Source organism: Arachis hypogaea, chromosome 5, assembly GCF_003086295.3.
Source record: "Arachis hypogaea cultivar Tifrunner chromosome 5, arahy.Tifrunner.gnm2.J5K5, whole genome shotgun sequence".
Lineage (NCBI taxonomy): Eukaryota > Viridiplantae > Streptophyta > Magnoliopsida > Fabales > Fabaceae > Arachis > Arachis hypogaea.
The window spans coordinates 106,603,288-106,621,921 of record NC_092040.1 but is presented as its reverse complement, the minus strand read 5'-3'; the positions used below and the strand labels follow the sequence as shown (position 1 = coordinate 106,621,921).

The 18,634-nt window shown below is 33.8% G+C and overlaps 1 protein-coding gene and 1 long non-coding RNA gene across 2 annotated transcripts; both read right to left on the bottom strand.

The window, feature by feature from the left end:
* Positions 1 to 9,216: 9,216 nt before the first annotated feature.
* Positions 9,217 to 12,540, bottom strand: LOC112802522 (uncharacterized). The gene is made up of 3 exons (XR_003202420.3): positions 11,308 to 12,540; positions 9,961 to 10,273; positions 9,217 to 9,881 (listed from the first exon to the last, which is right to left on the bottom strand). It is a non-coding gene; the product is annotated as an uncharacterized lncRNA (long non-coding RNA).
* A 576-nt stretch (positions 12,541 to 13,116) lies between these two features.
* LOC112802521 (pectate lyase) lies at positions 13,117 to 15,459 on the bottom strand. Its single transcript, XM_025845780.3, has 4 exons — positions 15,105 to 15,459; positions 14,149 to 14,806; positions 13,731 to 13,973; positions 13,117 to 13,641 (listed from the first exon to the last, which is right to left on the bottom strand). Exons 1-4 carry the CDS (start codon positions 15,326 to 15,328, stop codon positions 13,423 to 13,425), a joined length of 1,344 nt encoding a protein of 447 aa, XP_025701565.1. The 5' UTR covers positions 15,329 to 15,459; the 3' UTR covers positions 13,117 to 13,422.
* Between the last annotated feature and the right edge of the window lie 3,175 nt (positions 15,460 to 18,634).

Genomic DNA, 18,634 nt, shown 5'->3' with positions numbered 1-18,634 from the left:
CTCAATAATATGAAATTCAAGTTGAGCAACCAATTTTGGATGTACTCAAACTAACACCAAATTTATCATCTTCAAGAGTTGAGGATAACGAACCGATAATAGTTCAAAGAGAGATTAATGAACTAATCCTTGAACTACCTTTGGAACCGGTTCAACAACCTCCAAATTTGGTACAAGAACTACCTCTTCGACAGTCCACAAGAGAACATCGTCCACCACTAAGGCTAAACCTAATGGTGCAAGATGATGTGGACAATGGGATCGATTATGATGATAATGATCCTAAGACTTATGAAGAAGCAATGCAAAGTTCCGGAAGTCTAAAATGGCAGAGTGCCATGGAATCCAAAATAGAGTCTATGAGGATTAACAATGTTTGGACTTTGGTTGAACCCTCAAAACACATAAAGCCTATTGGTTGCAAATGGGTTTACAAGAAAAATATTGGAGCAGATGGTAAGGTAGAGACCTATAAAGCCCGTCTAGTTGCCAAGGGATATCGTCAAAAGGAGGGAATATATTATAAAGAAATATTTTCTCTTGTGGCAATGCTCAAATCCATTCGGATTCTACTTGCTATAGCAGCATACTATGATTATGAAATATGGCAAATGAATGTGAAAACAGCTTTTCATAATGGAGAACTCAAAGAGAAAGTGTACATGACACAACCTGAAGGTTTCACACTTCAGTCTGATCAAAGTAAAGTTTGTAAGCTGCAACGTGCCATTTATGGGCTAAAGCAAGCTTCTAGAAGTTGGAACATTTGCTTTAATAAGATAATCGAAAAGTTTGATTTTATCCAGTGTGAAGAGGATCCTTACATATACAAAAGTTTAGTGGGAGTACAGTCATTTTCTTAGTACTCCATGTTGATGACATATTACTAATAGGAAATGATGTACCAGCATTACAAAATACCAAAATTTGGCTATCTCAATAATTCTCCATGAAAGATTTGGGAGAAGCAGCCTATATTCTAGGAATAAAGATCTATAGAGATAGATCTAAAAGGTTGCTTGGACTCTCACAGTCTATGTACATTGATACCATATTAAAAAAGTATAACATGGAAAACTCCAAAAAGGGCTATTTACCAATAGGCACCAGAATTACTCTCGGCAGAAAGGATTGTCCTAAAACTTTTGAAGAGATAGTATGCATGAGTAGAATACCATATGCTAGTGCAGTGGGAGCTATCATGTATACCATGACTGTACACGTCTTGAATGCGCTAGGAGAGCCAGTCGATATCAGGCAAATCCCGGTGAGGAACATTGGAAGGTGGTTAAATCCATTCTTAAATATTTAAGAAGAATCAAAGACAAATTCCTCATCTATGGAGATTTTGAACTTATACCAAAAGGGTTCACTGACGCAAGTTTTGCCTCAGACAAAGATGATAGAAAATCTACTTCAGATTATGTTTTCACCTTAAATGGTGGTGCAGTGAGTTGGAAAAGTTCCAAACAAGCTACTGTAGCTGATTCAACGACTGAAGATGAGTACATAGCAGCAAGTGAGGTTGCAAAAGAAGCTGTGTGGATGAAGAAGTTCATAAACGAGTTTGGTGTATGTTGTGTCTTCAATTAAAGAACCACTTCCATTACTGTGCGACAATAATGGAGCCATTGCACAAACAAAAGAGCCAAGATCACATCAAAAATCTAACCATATCTTGAGAAGGTATCATTTGATAAGAGAGATAGTTGAACGTGGAGACATTGAAATTCAAAAGGTTGCTGGGAAGGATAATGCAGCAGATCTATTCACTAAAGCGATTGGATCAAAATAGTTTGATAAGCACATGTGGAAATTGGGATTGAAATATATGACTGAATGGCTCTAGTGCAAGTGGGAGATTTTGTTAAAAATACATGTATGCCATAGATCCAATCTGTCATTGGCTCTAGTGCAAGTGGGAGATTGTTGGAGATAAGTGTGTATGTCTAACAAAATACTATCATGAATTATTATTATTATTATTATTATTATTATTATTATTATTATTATTATTATTATTATTATTATTATTATTATTATTATTATTATTCCTTTTTATAAGAATAAACTTTTATAATTTATGATAGTGTCCTTAATTAAAATTAGAAACGAATAATTATGATAGGGATCGTAGAGATATACGTTTTTTGAGTATGTTTAATTCTTAATCGTAAAATCACTAAAAATGGGACATTAGTGATTCGGATAGATTAATATATATATATATATATATATATATATATATATATATATATATATATATATATATATATATATATATATATATATATAGTCTTCATTGAATGAAGATTATATCTCATTTATTAAATTATATATATATAACTGGTATATTTCGAGATATAACCATTGAACTGACCCACTCTAAGAATTTCTAATGGTTATAGTTATCGTATATTTGTCAATAGGATATTCTTATGATGAACATAATATTAGAATTTTCTTTTGACCTGCGACTATCATAGTAATTGACAATGTATTTGTTATACTTTGATTCCGGACACCTAACACCCTATGGTGTTAGTTGAATGGACATTGGGTATAATTTAAATACTTGTAGAATTAATGATTAGTCAAAATGGAATCCATCAACTATGGTAATGAGTTTGAGCTCTACGGTTATAATGAATGAAATAAACAGTACCTTGCCCAAGGGGTTTGAATAAATTAAGAAATGAGTTTCTTAAGTCATTCATAATTCATTATAATAATGGTAACAAGTTAGAGTTTGACAATTAAACCGTACTCTAAAAGTTAGCCAAGAGCTGAAAAGATGGAAGGAGTTCCATTTTTGTTCATCTTGGGTTCTTAGTAAAAAATATGATTATTTCATACTATCGGGTCGTCAAGGAGCGTTGCTAGACGCCAACCTTGATTAGTAATTTTAGTATGACTAATTTACTACCCGCTTAGTATTAAACCTATGGGGTCACACACTAATGAGTGTTCTAATCCTTGGTAAATAATTATTTAATTATTATTTTGATTCGATCAAATAAATAATTATATTAATTCAAATGAAATATTATTATATTCTTTGTTAGCACCATGAATATAATAATATAATAATTGAGAATATTAAATAATTAATTATTTATTCTATGATGAGTTTTAAACATGGATAAGATCCTAACTGATTCTGTTTCAAATTAAGTTGTAATTTGATTTACAAATCAGTCACCAATCTCATACTATATATATGTGTATATGATAAAAGAAAGACAACACAATTTTTTATTTTACCTCCACATACACAAATATTCCAATTCTTAGTGAAGAATTGCTGGTGCAAGGAGTTGCAAAAATTTTTTTAGTTAAATCCATTGGTCAAGGAGTTGAGAACAAGGATCAATCTCGGTGTAGATATATATAGTACCTTCGTACTATCGAAAGAGAAAATTTTCATTCACTAGGATACTCAGGTATTGGCATTTAACCCATCTTATTTCAATAAAATTTTAAACATAAAATAAATCAATAGGATTACTTTATTACTTCCGCTGCGTGTTATGAACACTTGTAATCCTACATTTAAATGCCTATAAATAGAGGTCCTTGTGAACTGTGATGCGTACCACTTCACCACTCCTCCATAACCTTATGTAATCAAATTGATTTTTATTTCTTAAAGGCTTCAAATGATTTTTTTATTATCACATATTAGAGATAACTTTGAGTTTACTCATAAAGCTTAAATTGTAACCATATACTCTTGTATAGAATTTACATATTTAGTTTTTTTTTTAAATCTTGCCATATTATAAAAGAGAGAGTTGTGTAACTCTTTCTTGACTTTTGAAGTTGGAATAATTTCTTTAAGATCTGCTTAGATTATAATTCTCTAAGTAGTCTTATTTGTAGTGGTTTATCAAGCACCCCAAAAGCTTGGTGCATAATAAAAAATACCCATTGTCGTGGTGGGAAAGATTGGAAGTAAATAGAGATGTTATTATATTGTCATTTATATTTGAAAGTAATGTAAAAAGTATAACTCCTTATAAGTGCTAGGAATTCATTCGCAAGTCCTTGAAAAAGTACTAATATATTACAATTCACTCTTTATTTTAAGTTATTTAATCCAAGTGGTATAGAAATATAAGTGCATAGTTTAAACGCCTGAAGTTCGCTTATAAGCTCACAGAAAATAGAAGTAGATTGGCTTTAGGCGAGAATTTATATTTGTTTTTTATACTCAATTCACCATTTTTTTGAGTGTGCTTATATCATGTTAAAACCAAATCATGTCAAAAGACAAGACAAGTCAAGTCAAACCTTCTTAGATATATAAAGTGATTTAAATTGGATGCTCTACACACCTAAGAATCTTAGATATTCTTGCCTTAAGCCTTTTTAGTCCATATTAGATATCTCACTAACCTATGAGCTAAAGATATTCTTTTGACCTCCTCAAGTAAGACTCACGTTGATAAGATCATAGCCTAATCTCACTAGTAGAAACTGTTTATTACAGAGGAATTTATAGACAAATTTGATTTTCATTACAGACGAATTTATAGACAGATTTGGTCTTCATTACAGATGAATTTTTGGTTACCGACGGAATGATCGACGAAATTACTGATCGAAAAAAGCCTCATCGAAAATTATTTGCGACAAACTTTTCTTGTGATCCTCATCACATATGCCGGGATCCCAAACTTTGTTCTTACACCCATCTTCAAGTTGGTTCTTGTGATTCCATCCGGGTGATAAGCAATCCGAATTCTCATTTAGGCACCAAACCCTCCTCCTAGATCCATTCAATTAAGCTCTACACCAACCATTGCACTTAAACTTTGATGATCTAACCAAAATGAACCTAGAATGGCGTTTCCAACCACTAACTATCTCCCTTTTGCTCTTAAAGCCACAAAGAGCTCTAAGTTGACTATCCGTCTCAAGCAAACCATATTTAAGTGGAATAAAAAAACTTAGGGATAAGAGATTTACCCACTTGAATGAAAGAATGGATGGTGATGGCTTGGGGAGAGGTGTTTCAAATGGTCTTGCAAGTTTCACTCCCTTGTGCTCTTCTTTGATTACCTCGCTCCACCTTTTGGCAATTTTCATCCAATTCAACTTCTTCCTCACCAAATTCTTTTAGATCTTTCCCATCACTCAAATTATACATTGGAGATTGAGTAAAATCCATCTCAACATCAGCCTCAATTCCAAGGAAGGAAGACTCCTCGAACTCAAAAGGATCATATGTTGGTGCAGAATTATTGTCACTAAGAGGACTTGTTGTTTACTCCATTTCTTCCCATTCTTCATTCACAATATGTCTTGGAGGTTGCGCACCCTCCTCATCATCAATTTCAAACTTCTCAAAAGAAGGCTCTACAACTTTAGATTCCCATGGGTATTCAACATCTCCTAAATCTTCAACCACTTTTTTCTCTTCAATAATTTTGGCTTCCTCCACTTGTTCCAATACAAAACTCCACTCTTCATCCTCCACCTTAGTTTTTAATCTCTCTTTCATACTACGCTCTTCAGTTGATGCTCTACATTTGGCAATAGGAGTGCTTTGAGTGTATATGCATTGGGAGACTAAGTTGGTTACTACCTCAGTTAAGATAGCTATGAGTTCTACTTGCCTCCTTTGAGCTTCATGTCGCTCTTGAATAAATAAAATAAGAGTGTCGTTCATTAGAAGTTGGGATGGATAGGAGGGTTCATTATGTGGGAGAAATGTTTCATAATTGGGAGGTAGTTCATATTGGTGAAAATATTGAGTTGGTGTATATGGAATTTGTGGCTCTTGGGAGTATTGTTGTTGGAATGGGGGTAGTTCAAAGTATGGTTCATATGGGTCATATGGTTATTGGTACGACGGATATGGGTTAGGGTCATATGAAGGTGTTGGGTGGTATGAGGCTTGTGAATGAGGTTGAGAACAATGTTGTGGGATTGGTTCATATTGGGGTGCACTATGGGGATGATTATGATCATTGTTGGATGGAGGAAATTGGTATGGATACCATGAGGTCCGTTCATGAGAATATGATTCATCTCTCAATTGATTTTCGTTCCCATAGCATCTACCATCATTGAAGTTCGTACTTCCTGTAACATAGTTGTAACTAAACTCATAGCCAAAAGGATGAGAATTTATAGTAGCAAGAGAAAACAAAAGCAAACACTGGTAAGAAATAATGAAAATAAACTCCTAAAACTAGCAAAAACTAACAAACAAACCAAAAATCAAGATATTTACAATATCAACATATTAACAATAACCAATAACAAGCGAACATTTGCAATTCCCCCGCAACAACGCCAAAAACTTGATAGAGAGTTATTGCTAGTCTAGAATTTCTCAATAGAAAAGAACCTTGTTGTAAGCATAGATCTAAATCAACAAATAACCCTATATAAAATCCGAGAGTATTTAAACCTCAGGTCGTCTCTCAAAGGAATTGCAGGGGAGTTTGCATATTATTGGTTATGAGAATTTGGGGGACGTTTGCGGATAAAGAGGCAAGAAAGTAAAATGACAAGAAAGTAACATTATAACTAAGAAAATATAAATGCTAAAAGGCTACTCCTGGCAAGGATCAAGAGTCAAGAATTTTCATCTCGTATCATTGACTACAACATGGTAATTACAAAGGGTTAATTCCACTTAGTTTTCCTCTAACATCGGAAGGTTAAGTCAACTGGACGTAATTGGTCATAAAACCAACTAACAACCTTAAATCACTAATGAAACTGAACATTAATGACATCAAGGCACCTAAGTCCTCAATCTCAAGCCAAAAGTATAAAAATCTACTCTAAAACCCAACCAAACATTTTATCAAACACTTGGAAGGCATAAAAGGAAAGCATAGTAAATAGTAAGAATTAATAAAATCTAAAACTACCAAATACAAGAAAGTAACAATAACAACTCAATTAAATAATAAAAAATATAAAAAGACATCAATTGCATTAAATGGAAAGCAAAAGTAACAAGAGTTCATAAGTATAAAAACAACAAGATAAAAGAAATAACAAATAAAGCTACAAGAACTATGATGCTAGAACAATAAAGACTAAAGGAAATTAGATCAAAACAATAATTAAAACCTAAATCTATGAGAGAAATAATCTAAAACCCTAATTTATAGAGAGAAGAGAGAGTTTCTCTCTCTAGAAATCTAACCTAAAACATGGCTAAAACTAAAACTAATTTCTCTCCTCTGTTCCTTCTTGAATTTGGCCATGAATACTTTAGAAATGAGTTGGATATGGGCTTAAATGAGTCCAGAAATTGCCAGCCACGTTTTCTTTAATAAAGTCACGTGCTTCGTGTCCCGCGTAAATGCAAGGTCACACGTACGCGCCGCATGACGATTTTTCAGGTCATGCGTACGTGCAAGGCCACGCGTATGCGCCACATGACAGATTTTCAAAACTTCATTTCTTAATGAATTCTCTACTTTACATGCTTTTTCTTTATTTCTTCAATCCAAAGTTTTCCTCCTAAGTCTGAAATCACTTAACAAAATACATCAAGGCATCGAATATAATTAGAATAAATTAAATCTAGCATTTTAAGAGTCTAAAAAGCATGTTTTTAATCTTAAGTGCAATTTAGTAGAAATTCATAAAACCATGCTATTTTAGTAAATAAATGTGGAAAAGGTTGATAAAATCCACCAAATTCAATACAACATAAACCATAAAATTGTGATTTATCAATGACTACATCCCCGAGTCTCCCCTAGTGGATTTGGATATATCGATAGAGTCTCTTTCTACTCGCTCCTTTGACCCTTTCACCATAGAGCCTATTGGGACTTCATCCGTAGTTTCTGGTCAACACTCAGCAGTTGAGCAGCTTTCTCCTAGTGGTACAGCTTTTGCAAACAACAGCAGTGATGGTAATCCCCAGAGTACATTGGAGGTCATCGTTATTTCTGACGACGAGGACACCGAGGAGATAGAGATGGTGGATCTAACTTCTAAGGATGATGAGGATCTTGAATGGATATAAAGATTGTAGACTTGACTTCCAATAGTGATTAGGTAGCGACATCAGCATCTTCTTTGGGCATCTCTCCGGTTTAGTGTCTCTTTTGTTTTAGACTCACACTTTTGTTTTTTGAGAAACAAGGTTAGAAGACTAGGCTAGTCTGGACGTCAGATTTGGGGCATCTTATATGGGCCAAACTCCGAAGATGTTTTGAGTTGTATATATGTACATAACTGTGAGGGAGTAACTAACTTTTTATGTGTGTGTTTATCGCTTTGGTTTGCGTAATCTCGCGATTCTCTTGGGTTGCAATTTTTATTTTCTTTAAGGAAGGTTTTTCATAAAAATCAAGTTCCATTAACCCGATTTCAGGCTTGATATTATTAATAACAATGTCATTGTAGTTTCAAATTGGTAACACTCGATGTTTCGGTATGAGCATGCAATACTGAAAATTGAGTCTTATATGTAACAGGGCTAAAGCTATAAAAAAGTCCGTTGTGAGATCTGTATTTACTAAAATATCTAAGCTCTTTATGCATACTATATTTGTTTTACTTGTGTTCTATTTAACTATTATGCTTTTGTATTCTCTTTTGCTGAAATTCTACAATCAAACTTCAAGCTATTGCGGATTAGAGTTGAAGTTAAATTTATTTCATCTTTTTTGCTGAACATATCTGCTACATATGCTATCATCTATTCTGAGACATCCAAACTTCATTGAGCACACCAGTGAAAAAGCCAATGAAGCTAACGATATACAAGTGAGAGAGCTAGTGGATACATAGATTATGCATCACAGAAACTCTTGGAAGCAAAAGGAACTATGGATTAAGTTATAGTGTTGGGTTTTAAATTGTAGTAGGAACATTTGTTTGTATTTGTGAACATGTTGTAAAAGCAAGTATATCAATGAATTAGATTGACTGGTTTGTTGACATTGAATTCTTGAATTAGATTGGCAGTTTTGAAAAATTCTTCTATTCTTCACCTAACTACAAACAAAACAACTACAAAATCTTATTCAACAAGGTTTTCAAAACAACTAAAATGGTATATTGTCATAATTCCATACAAAGCATTAATATAGATGGGAATAACAACTTGCTAATAACATAGATGGTAGTAAACTATGAATTTGGCATATTGAATTCATCAATATAAATTTATGAAGCATTAATTTGAAAATTTAGTATCTAATATTAACTTGAAAATTTATGAAGCAGTAATTTGAAAAGTCAGAATCTAATAATAACTTGTGTATTAGGACATTTCACCTAATAAGTTCTTGAATTTATAAAAATATATGAATCATCCTAACTATGTTCAACAAGAATCGTTAACAAGAACCACTTATTCTAATTGAGAATGGATCGCACATAACCACTCTTCTATGAATCTTTTAAACCCCAGAAAACCTTCTCGTGTGTGCATTACTAGCAAACTTCACCGCAACCTGCACCACCTCATTGTTATCAAATCCAAGCTGTTCAAGCTTTTTACTGACCATGAACTTCTCATTCACCCTATATATAGTAGTATCTGCAAGAACTTAGACATGCTTTTTTTGGGCTGCAGTTGAAAACTGTACTTGTTCAACCATCATCTCTAGAATATCATTTTGCTTCTGCTTCTTTCCCGAATGCCTTTCGCTAGCTGCACCAGCATCAGAGCGTGAACCTGCACTTTGCCCTTCATGAAAACTTACATTTGCTGACATTTCGAAATCGTCCAAACTTGGACTACGATCTTCCTCCTCCTCTTGAACTTGCTACTGTGCGTCAAAACCATTTACTGCACCTGCACCCATGGCTTGATCCTTTCCGAATATATCTTTTAGTCGGTGGAACAAAGGGAATGGCTTACCAGGAGTATAGAATTTGGTCGGGTGTGCCTGTGACAAAACTTACAGAAGTTAGTATACATATTCTAAAGTCACAAATCAATTAATTTTAAGTAAGTTTGTTAACGACCTTCATCCACTCATCAAGAATGTCTCTATTGTCAACATCTACACACTGTTTATCAGAATTAAAATCCACTGCATGCTCGCATCTCAGAGGCATATTGATACTTCTCCTTCTATTGCTTATGTTTTTTCTTGCAATGCTTGGTAGTTAGCGTATAAGTTGGGAATCCCTCCAACATCGTCAAGGCTAATTTTTCAAAAGTTTCTGGTCTGAATTGTCCACAATCAGCTTTCAAACTGTCAACAATACACTCCTCCATGAAACCAACAAATGCTTCAGTTTCTTCATCAGTCCACATGCATTTATCCATTGTCACCTAAGAAGAAATGTAACATGCAATAATTGTACAATCCAATAAAATCAAACATCACTTATAATAATACAAGACAAACAAATTACATCAAACAAGCAATAATAAGTCATATTAATAATTATAAAAAACTTACAAACAAGTCTTACAATAACCATTTATAAATTTCAATGACAATAAGTCCAGCAACACAATAGAAAATCTTGCAAACACAAATTTAGCTATTACATCACAAGTGTCATGCCAAATTAAACAAGGAGATTCAAGTTGGGCCTATAAGTTATTTCTATTCCGTACGACTAGTTCGCTGCTCTTCGTACATCTCAATTGTAATATTGTCATGCCATTATGTCCACTCATTTACATTTTTATAGGGTAAAAGCTAGGACTACTTCTTAAAATTGACCATCTCTTCTTGAGTAACCCAAAGCATTGCTCTATGACATTCCTAGTAGAAGAATGCTTCCTATTAAAATATTCCTGGTAATTACGAGATGCATGTGCTCCTTGAGCCCACTCTCTAACATGATAGCGAGTGCCTCTATATGGTGCTAGGAACCTAGGACCATTTGTGTAACCTGCATCTACTAAATAGTAATTGTTTATAAACATTACATACAAATAACATAAGCTCTACTATTTTGCAGTGAAGCTTAATGTCAAAATCTGACTTATGACTTATAAATTAGATATTACCATGAGTAATTGCATCTCGAAGTATTCTTGAATCAGATGCTGATTCCTCCCATCCATTAAGTACATAAACAAAGCTCATATCTCGATTACACACTTCTAGGACGTTGGTACATATTTTACCCTTCCTTGTTTGATATCTTGACTTATCAGATTTAGAGACTGTTACCTCTGTATAAATGTCATCTAATGCTCCCAAGCAAGTCTATATTACTTCCCTATATAATTCTGTTGTGCTTGCAACTATAATAGTATAAATTGTTTAAAAGTGACAATCAAATATTTTATATTATTCTTTTTTTTTTTGCTTGAGAAAATGAAAAGAGAAGTTCAAATTGGGTTATTACCTGCTCAAAGAGAGTGTTGACTCCAATACGAAATCTAAATCCACGTATACTTGAATACGAAATGCACCTACTATAAAACTTTAATTTAAATTTAGTCTGCACCTTCTATGAGTATGAGTAGTTGAGCACACCTCCTTATCCAATTCCACCAAATTTGCAGTCCAATATTATTAAAAATCACACAAACTTTGTTATTCATTACTTCAACATATCTCATTGAATAAAATTATAAAACCATGAACAAGAGATAATAATACATATTAAACTCTGTCTATTCTGTCTTAGATATAGTAGGTAAGCGGGTAAGGGCATAAGACATTTTAGTTTCAACAAGAAATCAGCACACAAAATTAACTTTATTAAGACACAAATTTAGATTATGCAAGACATAAAAACAGAAAATACCGAAAGAGAAGATAATCTGCAAAACATACTGAAATATTCCAAAAATTTTAATAAATAGAACAGCAGAATTTTTTTAATAAAAATATATAACTCCATACAACTTCGTATAAAATTACAACAAAAACAAACACAAATACAAAAGAGATGAGAAGAGACGACAAGAAAAATGCGAATTTAGAATATTAGCTATTATTCCTTAACTACAGCTCTATAAGTTTCCTTGGCCCTTTGACTAAGCTTTAGCCACAACCATGAATATTAGCAATTTAGAATACATATTGGTCTTGAAGCCTAGCCGAGCATTAACCCATCAATAACAAAAGCAACATAGATGCAAGAGAATAAATATCCGTACCTCTTTTCTTCTTGTTCTTCCTTCCCTATTTTCTCCTTGTACTTCTACCTCTTTTATTCTAATTTAAGTCTTTCTTCAACCTAGTTCTAAGGGTGGTAAAGGGTCAATTTCATTTGAACAAATTAGGAACCAAACTGAATAAAAAAGTTTAAGGTTGGTTCTTCATCGGATTAAGTGGGGAACTTTTTATGGTCTTTTCAAATCATATTTGGGACATTTAAGATAGCTAGACGTGTATTTTTTCGATATATATATTGAAAATTTTTTTGGTTAGAGATATATACCCTATAAATAGAGGCTTTGAATTAAAAAAAAAAAAAAAGTTGAGGGATTACATTGTAGCAAACTTCAAAGCTTACGCAAATTCACTCAAACAATGAATTTCTTTCACCTCTTTAGTACCATTCCATAATTTCAGAGGTCGAAAAACAGGTGAGGCCAAAATGGAAGAAAAGAAAATTGGGATCAATGCAATAAGGGAATTGGCACGTCCTCACTTAGTTGAAGTAGGTACGAGTGCGCTTTAAAATTTCGTAAATTTTAAATATAAAATTCAGTAAGTCTTTGAATAAGAATTAAAAATCAATTATTTCATTGTTTAAATTATGGAAAAGTATAGGTAGACAATGGAAATATTAAATAATATGAACAATAAATGTATCGGATGTTCATTTTACTAGGTGTGCGGATGTTTATTCTAATATTAAAATTTAGGTAGATAATTTGAATGTGTAACTAATGTATTTTTATTTGATTGGTAGTTGGTCATATTGTTCAAAAAAATAATTAGTTAGCTAACATTATCCTTAAATTATTCAAACCAAACACGTATAATACAATCAGGAATTAAATTGTTAATCATAGTTATTTATTACTCGTAAAAATCTTATCTTACTTTGTATTAGATCGCATTATCTATTTTCAACATTTAATCTTTATATCATATTAACTTTTCCAATCGCCAGAGGGTTAGTTATATCACATTGTACAAATATATTTTAATAAACAAATTAAAAAAATAAATAACCAAATTACTCTTAACTTCTAAATAGAAAAAAAATAAGCAATGTGATATATTTCAACATCCCTTGCCTAGGTTGCAAAAAGAAATTATTGAATTTCAACACAAAGTCCAAAAAGATAAAATTAAATAATTTTACAATAATTTCAACCTTTTTTTTCAAAATCTTTTTAATCCTATGGACAATTGAACAAGAAAATTGATCACACATTTAATAGAGCATCTTGCATATATCCCTGCATCTTTTGCCCTTTCCTTTTCGACTTGTTTGCCAAAACACAATTTGTGCGTGCATCAACTAGAAAATTGTGCAAGTAGAGATAAGGATGAATGACTAGCAAGGTTTACCAACTCTACATTTAAGGGAGCCAGCAAAAGAAGTAAGTCTTTGCACGTATGAACCATCTTTTCCTGCAATCATGTCCTTGCTTGAGAATGGCCTGTCTACGAGTTCAGGTCCAGATTGTACGAAAAATGCTCCATTAACAAACGCATCGTTGATTGATCTCCATTGCCAATTCTTCCAATCATCATTGGTTACTCTCTTCGTGACCTTCACCATTTATTAGTATGTTAATGAAAAAAATTCATTCACGTAGACTTTTTTATTGCCTTTAAACATGTTAATTAAATGTCACATACCTCTTTAGCATTGTTATTATCAGGAGCCACGAACCGATTTCCTTCACTAATAATCGTAGGTTTGCTGCTACCACCAATGGCATACATTTCCCAATGAGTATAATCATTGTTGACAACATGAACAAATCCAAATCTGCACCTTGGCATTCTTTGGATTAATCTCTTGCCAAAGTGGTTGAAAACTAGGGTGATTTGCATCACCTTGTCAATTGTGTGTTGGTCATTGGCACCAAAGAGCATCACCTACATCACAAATAAAACAAAATAAAATCACTGAAATAAGCCAACAAAAGACAAAATAATTCTTTATTTTAGGATAATTTTCATTCAAGAATATTTCATAAGTATCAAAAGAACTATTTAATTGACTTGATTTTAAAATAAAATAATGTGAGAACAGTTGAAAGTAATCATTTACGTCATTATGGTCTGTGAAATGACTATTAGAGATGGTAATAGCAGTGGATCCCATAATGGCGTCAATAAGACCATCAGAGCATTTTCTCATGGAAACATGGTCAATCCAAATATTGCTGGCACCAAAGATAGAGATTCCATCACCATCACTGCGTGTCCTAAACCCAAAATGGCTCTCAGAATCCCTAATAAGTCCACCGGTACCGGGAACAATATCATGAATCTTGATTCCATGGATGATGACATTACTGACGTATTGGAGGGTGATGCCTGCACCCTTAGTAATGTAGATATCAACTCCTCTTCCGTCAATTGTCTTGTTACTAGACACCATGAGCTCTTGGTTGAGTCTAATATTCATGCTACGAGCAAAGATAATCCACAAAGGTCCATCTCTTGTGACTGCATGGCGAAGGGTACCTGGTTTTGGATTAACCATGTCATTGTCAGCAGGACTAGTAACTACGTAGATTGGACCCCCCTTTCCTCCAGTAGTTTTTCTTCCAAAACCTTGAACACAATTTACAAGTTTTTGGCGATTATCTGCCCAATTGGGGTCACACCTCCAACATCTATCAATGTTATTGGTTGCCTCACATGCAACTCCTGCCCTTTGACCATTCAAGTTCCTTCTTACATGGTTGTTACCAGCTATGTCTCTGTTTTTTTGCGAAAATAAAATAGAAAAAGTTTAGTTTATTATCCTATGGTAGATGTTATAATTACCATAATCCCAGAATCAATATGTTATGTTGCACTTGTTAAAGAAAAAAAATGTTAATTATTATAAATTCACATTATATTATGAAAAAAAATAATGGTAATAAGACTTATAAATAATGGAATTTGTTTTTATGAAAATATTTGTGAAGTATCCAAAGATATTCCATTAAGTTTGTCTTCATGGAAAAACTTGTTCCTACGAAATTAAATATATAATAGTTTGAGAATACTCACTCGGTAATAAGAGAGGTAAAATTTCTGGAAAGTTCATGCGGATCAGGAAAATATGCTTCTTCACTCATTTTTCTAGCAATTGCTGCCTTTTCTTTCCAATATTCATTGTCAATTGTTGTGATATGTTGTTTCGCATACGTAGTATTCGCTAAGATATTGGCATGCAAGGTTGGTATCACAGCAACAAAACACAACAAAAGGAACAAGTTGTACACCTTTGCCATAGTGTTGTTTTATTGTTCTATGGCCAAAGGGTACTGTTTTGGCTTTAGATACCAATCTCGCTAAAGCAAAGCCAATACCTTAGCGAAATGGGAAGAATTATTCTGCAAAATGTGCAAAACTTCTTGCAAATGTATATGGCGTTGCAAATGGTAATAAATATGGCAGGATTATGCATGGTGATAGTAAAAGATGGTAGACCACAAGCCAAATTTGTCATGAAGCTATAGAAAAACACGGAATAATGGTTAATTATACATAAAACTCTATATATAGGAAATAACGTGTATGCTTTTCCGTTAATAACCCTTAAAGAATGGAGTAATACTTCCTGTAATAGTCAAGATGGAAATTGGGTCATACATTTTGTATTAAAAGCCTATAAATTGATTATTTTCCATTTTTACACGTATGCAAACAAAACATTGATTTTGCTAATTTATTTTAATTTAATATTTTTTATTTGTTTCATTATTCATATGTGTGTTTGTATATGTGCACATGTGTCCGCGCGTGTGTGGATAGTATGTTTTCCTAATAAATAAAAATAATAATAATAAGAATTTTTTTTTTTCCAAAGATAATAGGTTATATTTCATTAATTATTAAAAAATAAAATACAAAGATGTCCAAAAGCAGGACAGCATAATAAAAGGTGGGGATTTCCCAAAAACACTACACTAAAGGTATTCATCCAACGATGCGTGGTCGAAAAACGAAGAAAAATCTTAAAGAAGAAATAATGATAAATCAAATTGAATGCACCTAAGAGCTTGTCTCATGGAGATGACGACCTAAACTAGGAGTTTTTTGGATTTCATGGAGCAACTTGACAGAGCTTGCTAGAATGGCAGACGGCATAGAAGTAGAACCTTCAAAAATCAACTGGTTGCGAGCTTTCCAGCAGTTCCAGCAAATGATGGCAAGCAATTGAGGATTACCGTCAGCATTCTTCAACGGGTTAAGTATCTCTGTTGATGCAGTCCACCGTGTCCAAAAGTCGTTAGAACTCTGAGGGGGAAGACAGTCACGAAGATAACTCTGAGACCATACGTCTTTAATTCTAGAGCAATCGATCAAACAATGAGTGACTGTTTCCGTTGCTTCATGACAGCAAGGGCATATTGGTGATATAGATGGGATGCGGTGATGAATTTGAGCAAGCACCGGAAGTCGGCCATGGAGAGCTTTCCAAATAAATAGCTTAATTTTGTGAGGCAAGTTCAACTTCCATAGATCAATCCACGGCTTTTTCTGTTGCATATAATTAGGGCAAAGCTCCAGAGGTGGATGGTAAAATAAATAGCCAATTCTGTAACCTGAAACTGTATCATATTGCTTGGATTTGTTCAAATCCCATTGCAATTTGTCTCTACTCTGTTGAATTTTAACTGACAAAATCCTGTTTGCAACGTCTTGGGGAAATAGTTCTTGAATGAGATTCTGATTCCAATTTCTATCTTCAGTAATTAGATCTTTAACTCTTGGAAACAACTCAGAAATAGCCTGTCTATTTGGCATATCAGAAATCATTAAAGGATACGGAGGAGGCAGCCAAGGATCCTCAAAGGTTCGGATATCATCACCAGTACCCACAGCCCAATTAAGACCTTTTTCAACAATCTTTCGGCCTTCCAGTATGCTCCTCCATCCCCAAGAAGGTAAGACTCCAATTTCTGCCGTTATAGCATTACCATTGCTAAAGTATTTACCTCTTAAGATTTTGGATAATAAGGAAGTAGGCTGTGTTACAAGTTGCCAAAACTGTTTGCCTAAAAGCGCCAGATTTTGGATTCTGAGATCTTTAAATCCAAGGCCTCCTTCTTTTCGTGGGCGAGTCATAGTGTCCCAGCTAATCCAAGCCATCCTCTTTTCAGAACCTTTTTGTCCCCACCAGAACTGAGAAAGTAGAGAGTGAATATCTGAAATTAAACCATCAGACAACTTGAAGCAAGACAGTGTATAAATAGGAATAGCTTCTCCCACTGCCTTAAGCAATATGTGTCTACCACCTGACGAAAGAAGATTGCGCTTCCACCCTTGGATTCTTTTCCGAACCTTTTTTTTATCATACTAAAAGAAGCCTTTTTCGATTTAGAGACTGTAGAAGGCAAACCAAGGTATTTATCCTGAGCCCCAATATGATTAATATTCATAGAGTTAGCCAGTAGGGTACGAGTAGTGGACGGAGTGTTGTGGCTAAAGAATACAGCAGATTTATTAAGATTTACCCTCTGGCCACTGATGCTTTCATAAGAATTCAATAAATGCAGGATATTTGAACATGCTTCAGGATTAGCCTTACAGAATAAAATGGAATCATCAGCAAACAGGAGGTGGTTGACCTTGGGACATCGCCTATGTATCTGAAGACCCTGAATTAGTCTATTTTGTTCTGCCTTGTGTAGCAAGAAGGAGAGACCTTCTGCACAAAAAAGAAAAATATAGGGGGATAGAGGATCTCCTTGTCGAATACCTCTATTTGGTTTGAAGAAACCATAAGGTTGTCCTTCCACAATAACAGAATAAGAAATAGTTGTCACTAATTCTCGAATCCACATGATCCATCGAGAGTCAAAACCAAACTTCTCCAATATAAACCAAAGAAAGTGTCATTCCACCCTATCATATGTCTTACTCATATCTAATTTTAACGCCATTTCATTTTCGAGACCCCTTTTTTTGTTCTTTAAGTAATGCATACACTCGTGAGCAATTAGGATATTATCAGAGATTAATCTGCCTTTAATAAAAGCACTCTGCGTAGGGCTAATTAGTCTATTCATCATACTGTGAAGCCTATGTACAAATACTTTGGAGATAATCTTGTAAAAGACTGAAGATAGGCTTATTGGTCTTACCTGAGTCATATCTTTAGCATCAGAAATCTTGGGAATAAGACAGATCTGAGTGTGGTTAAAACCCTTCAAGATTCTGCCCCCAGAAAAGAAGCTCTTAACTGCTCGAAACACATCACCACTAAGTATGTTCCAGAAGCTTTGAAAAAATTTTGTTGTCATACCATCATCTCCTGGAGCACTTTGAGGATGAATGCTAAATGTTGCGCGTTTCACTTCCTCCATAGTCACTGGTCTTTGAAGCCTACGGTTCATGTGAGCTGTAACCTTAGGTTCAAAATCAGTAAACAGAGGTTCAGAGTTCTCATGACAAGTGGAGGAAAAGATGTCCTTGAAATAAGATTCAGCCACAGAAGCAATACCAGCATTTGAAGTAGCCACTTCACCATCATTGCCAGTTAGTTGCCAAATTCTATTCCTTCGGGTTCGATTTATAAATTTCTGATGGAA

Coding starts and splice junctions, on each gene's coding strand:
- LOC112802521 (XM_025845780.3), bottom strand. CDS start 15,328: ATGGCAAAGGTGTACAACTTGTTCCTTTTGTTGTGTTTTGTTGCTGTG. Junction 14,807..15,104: donor TTTACCTCTCTTATTACCGA/GTGAGTATTCTC, acceptor GCAAAAAAACAG/AGACATAGCTGGTAACAACC. Junction 13,642..13,730: donor ATAATAACAATGCTAAAGAG/GTATGTGACATT, acceptor TAAATGGTGAAG/GTCACGAAGAGAGTAACCAA.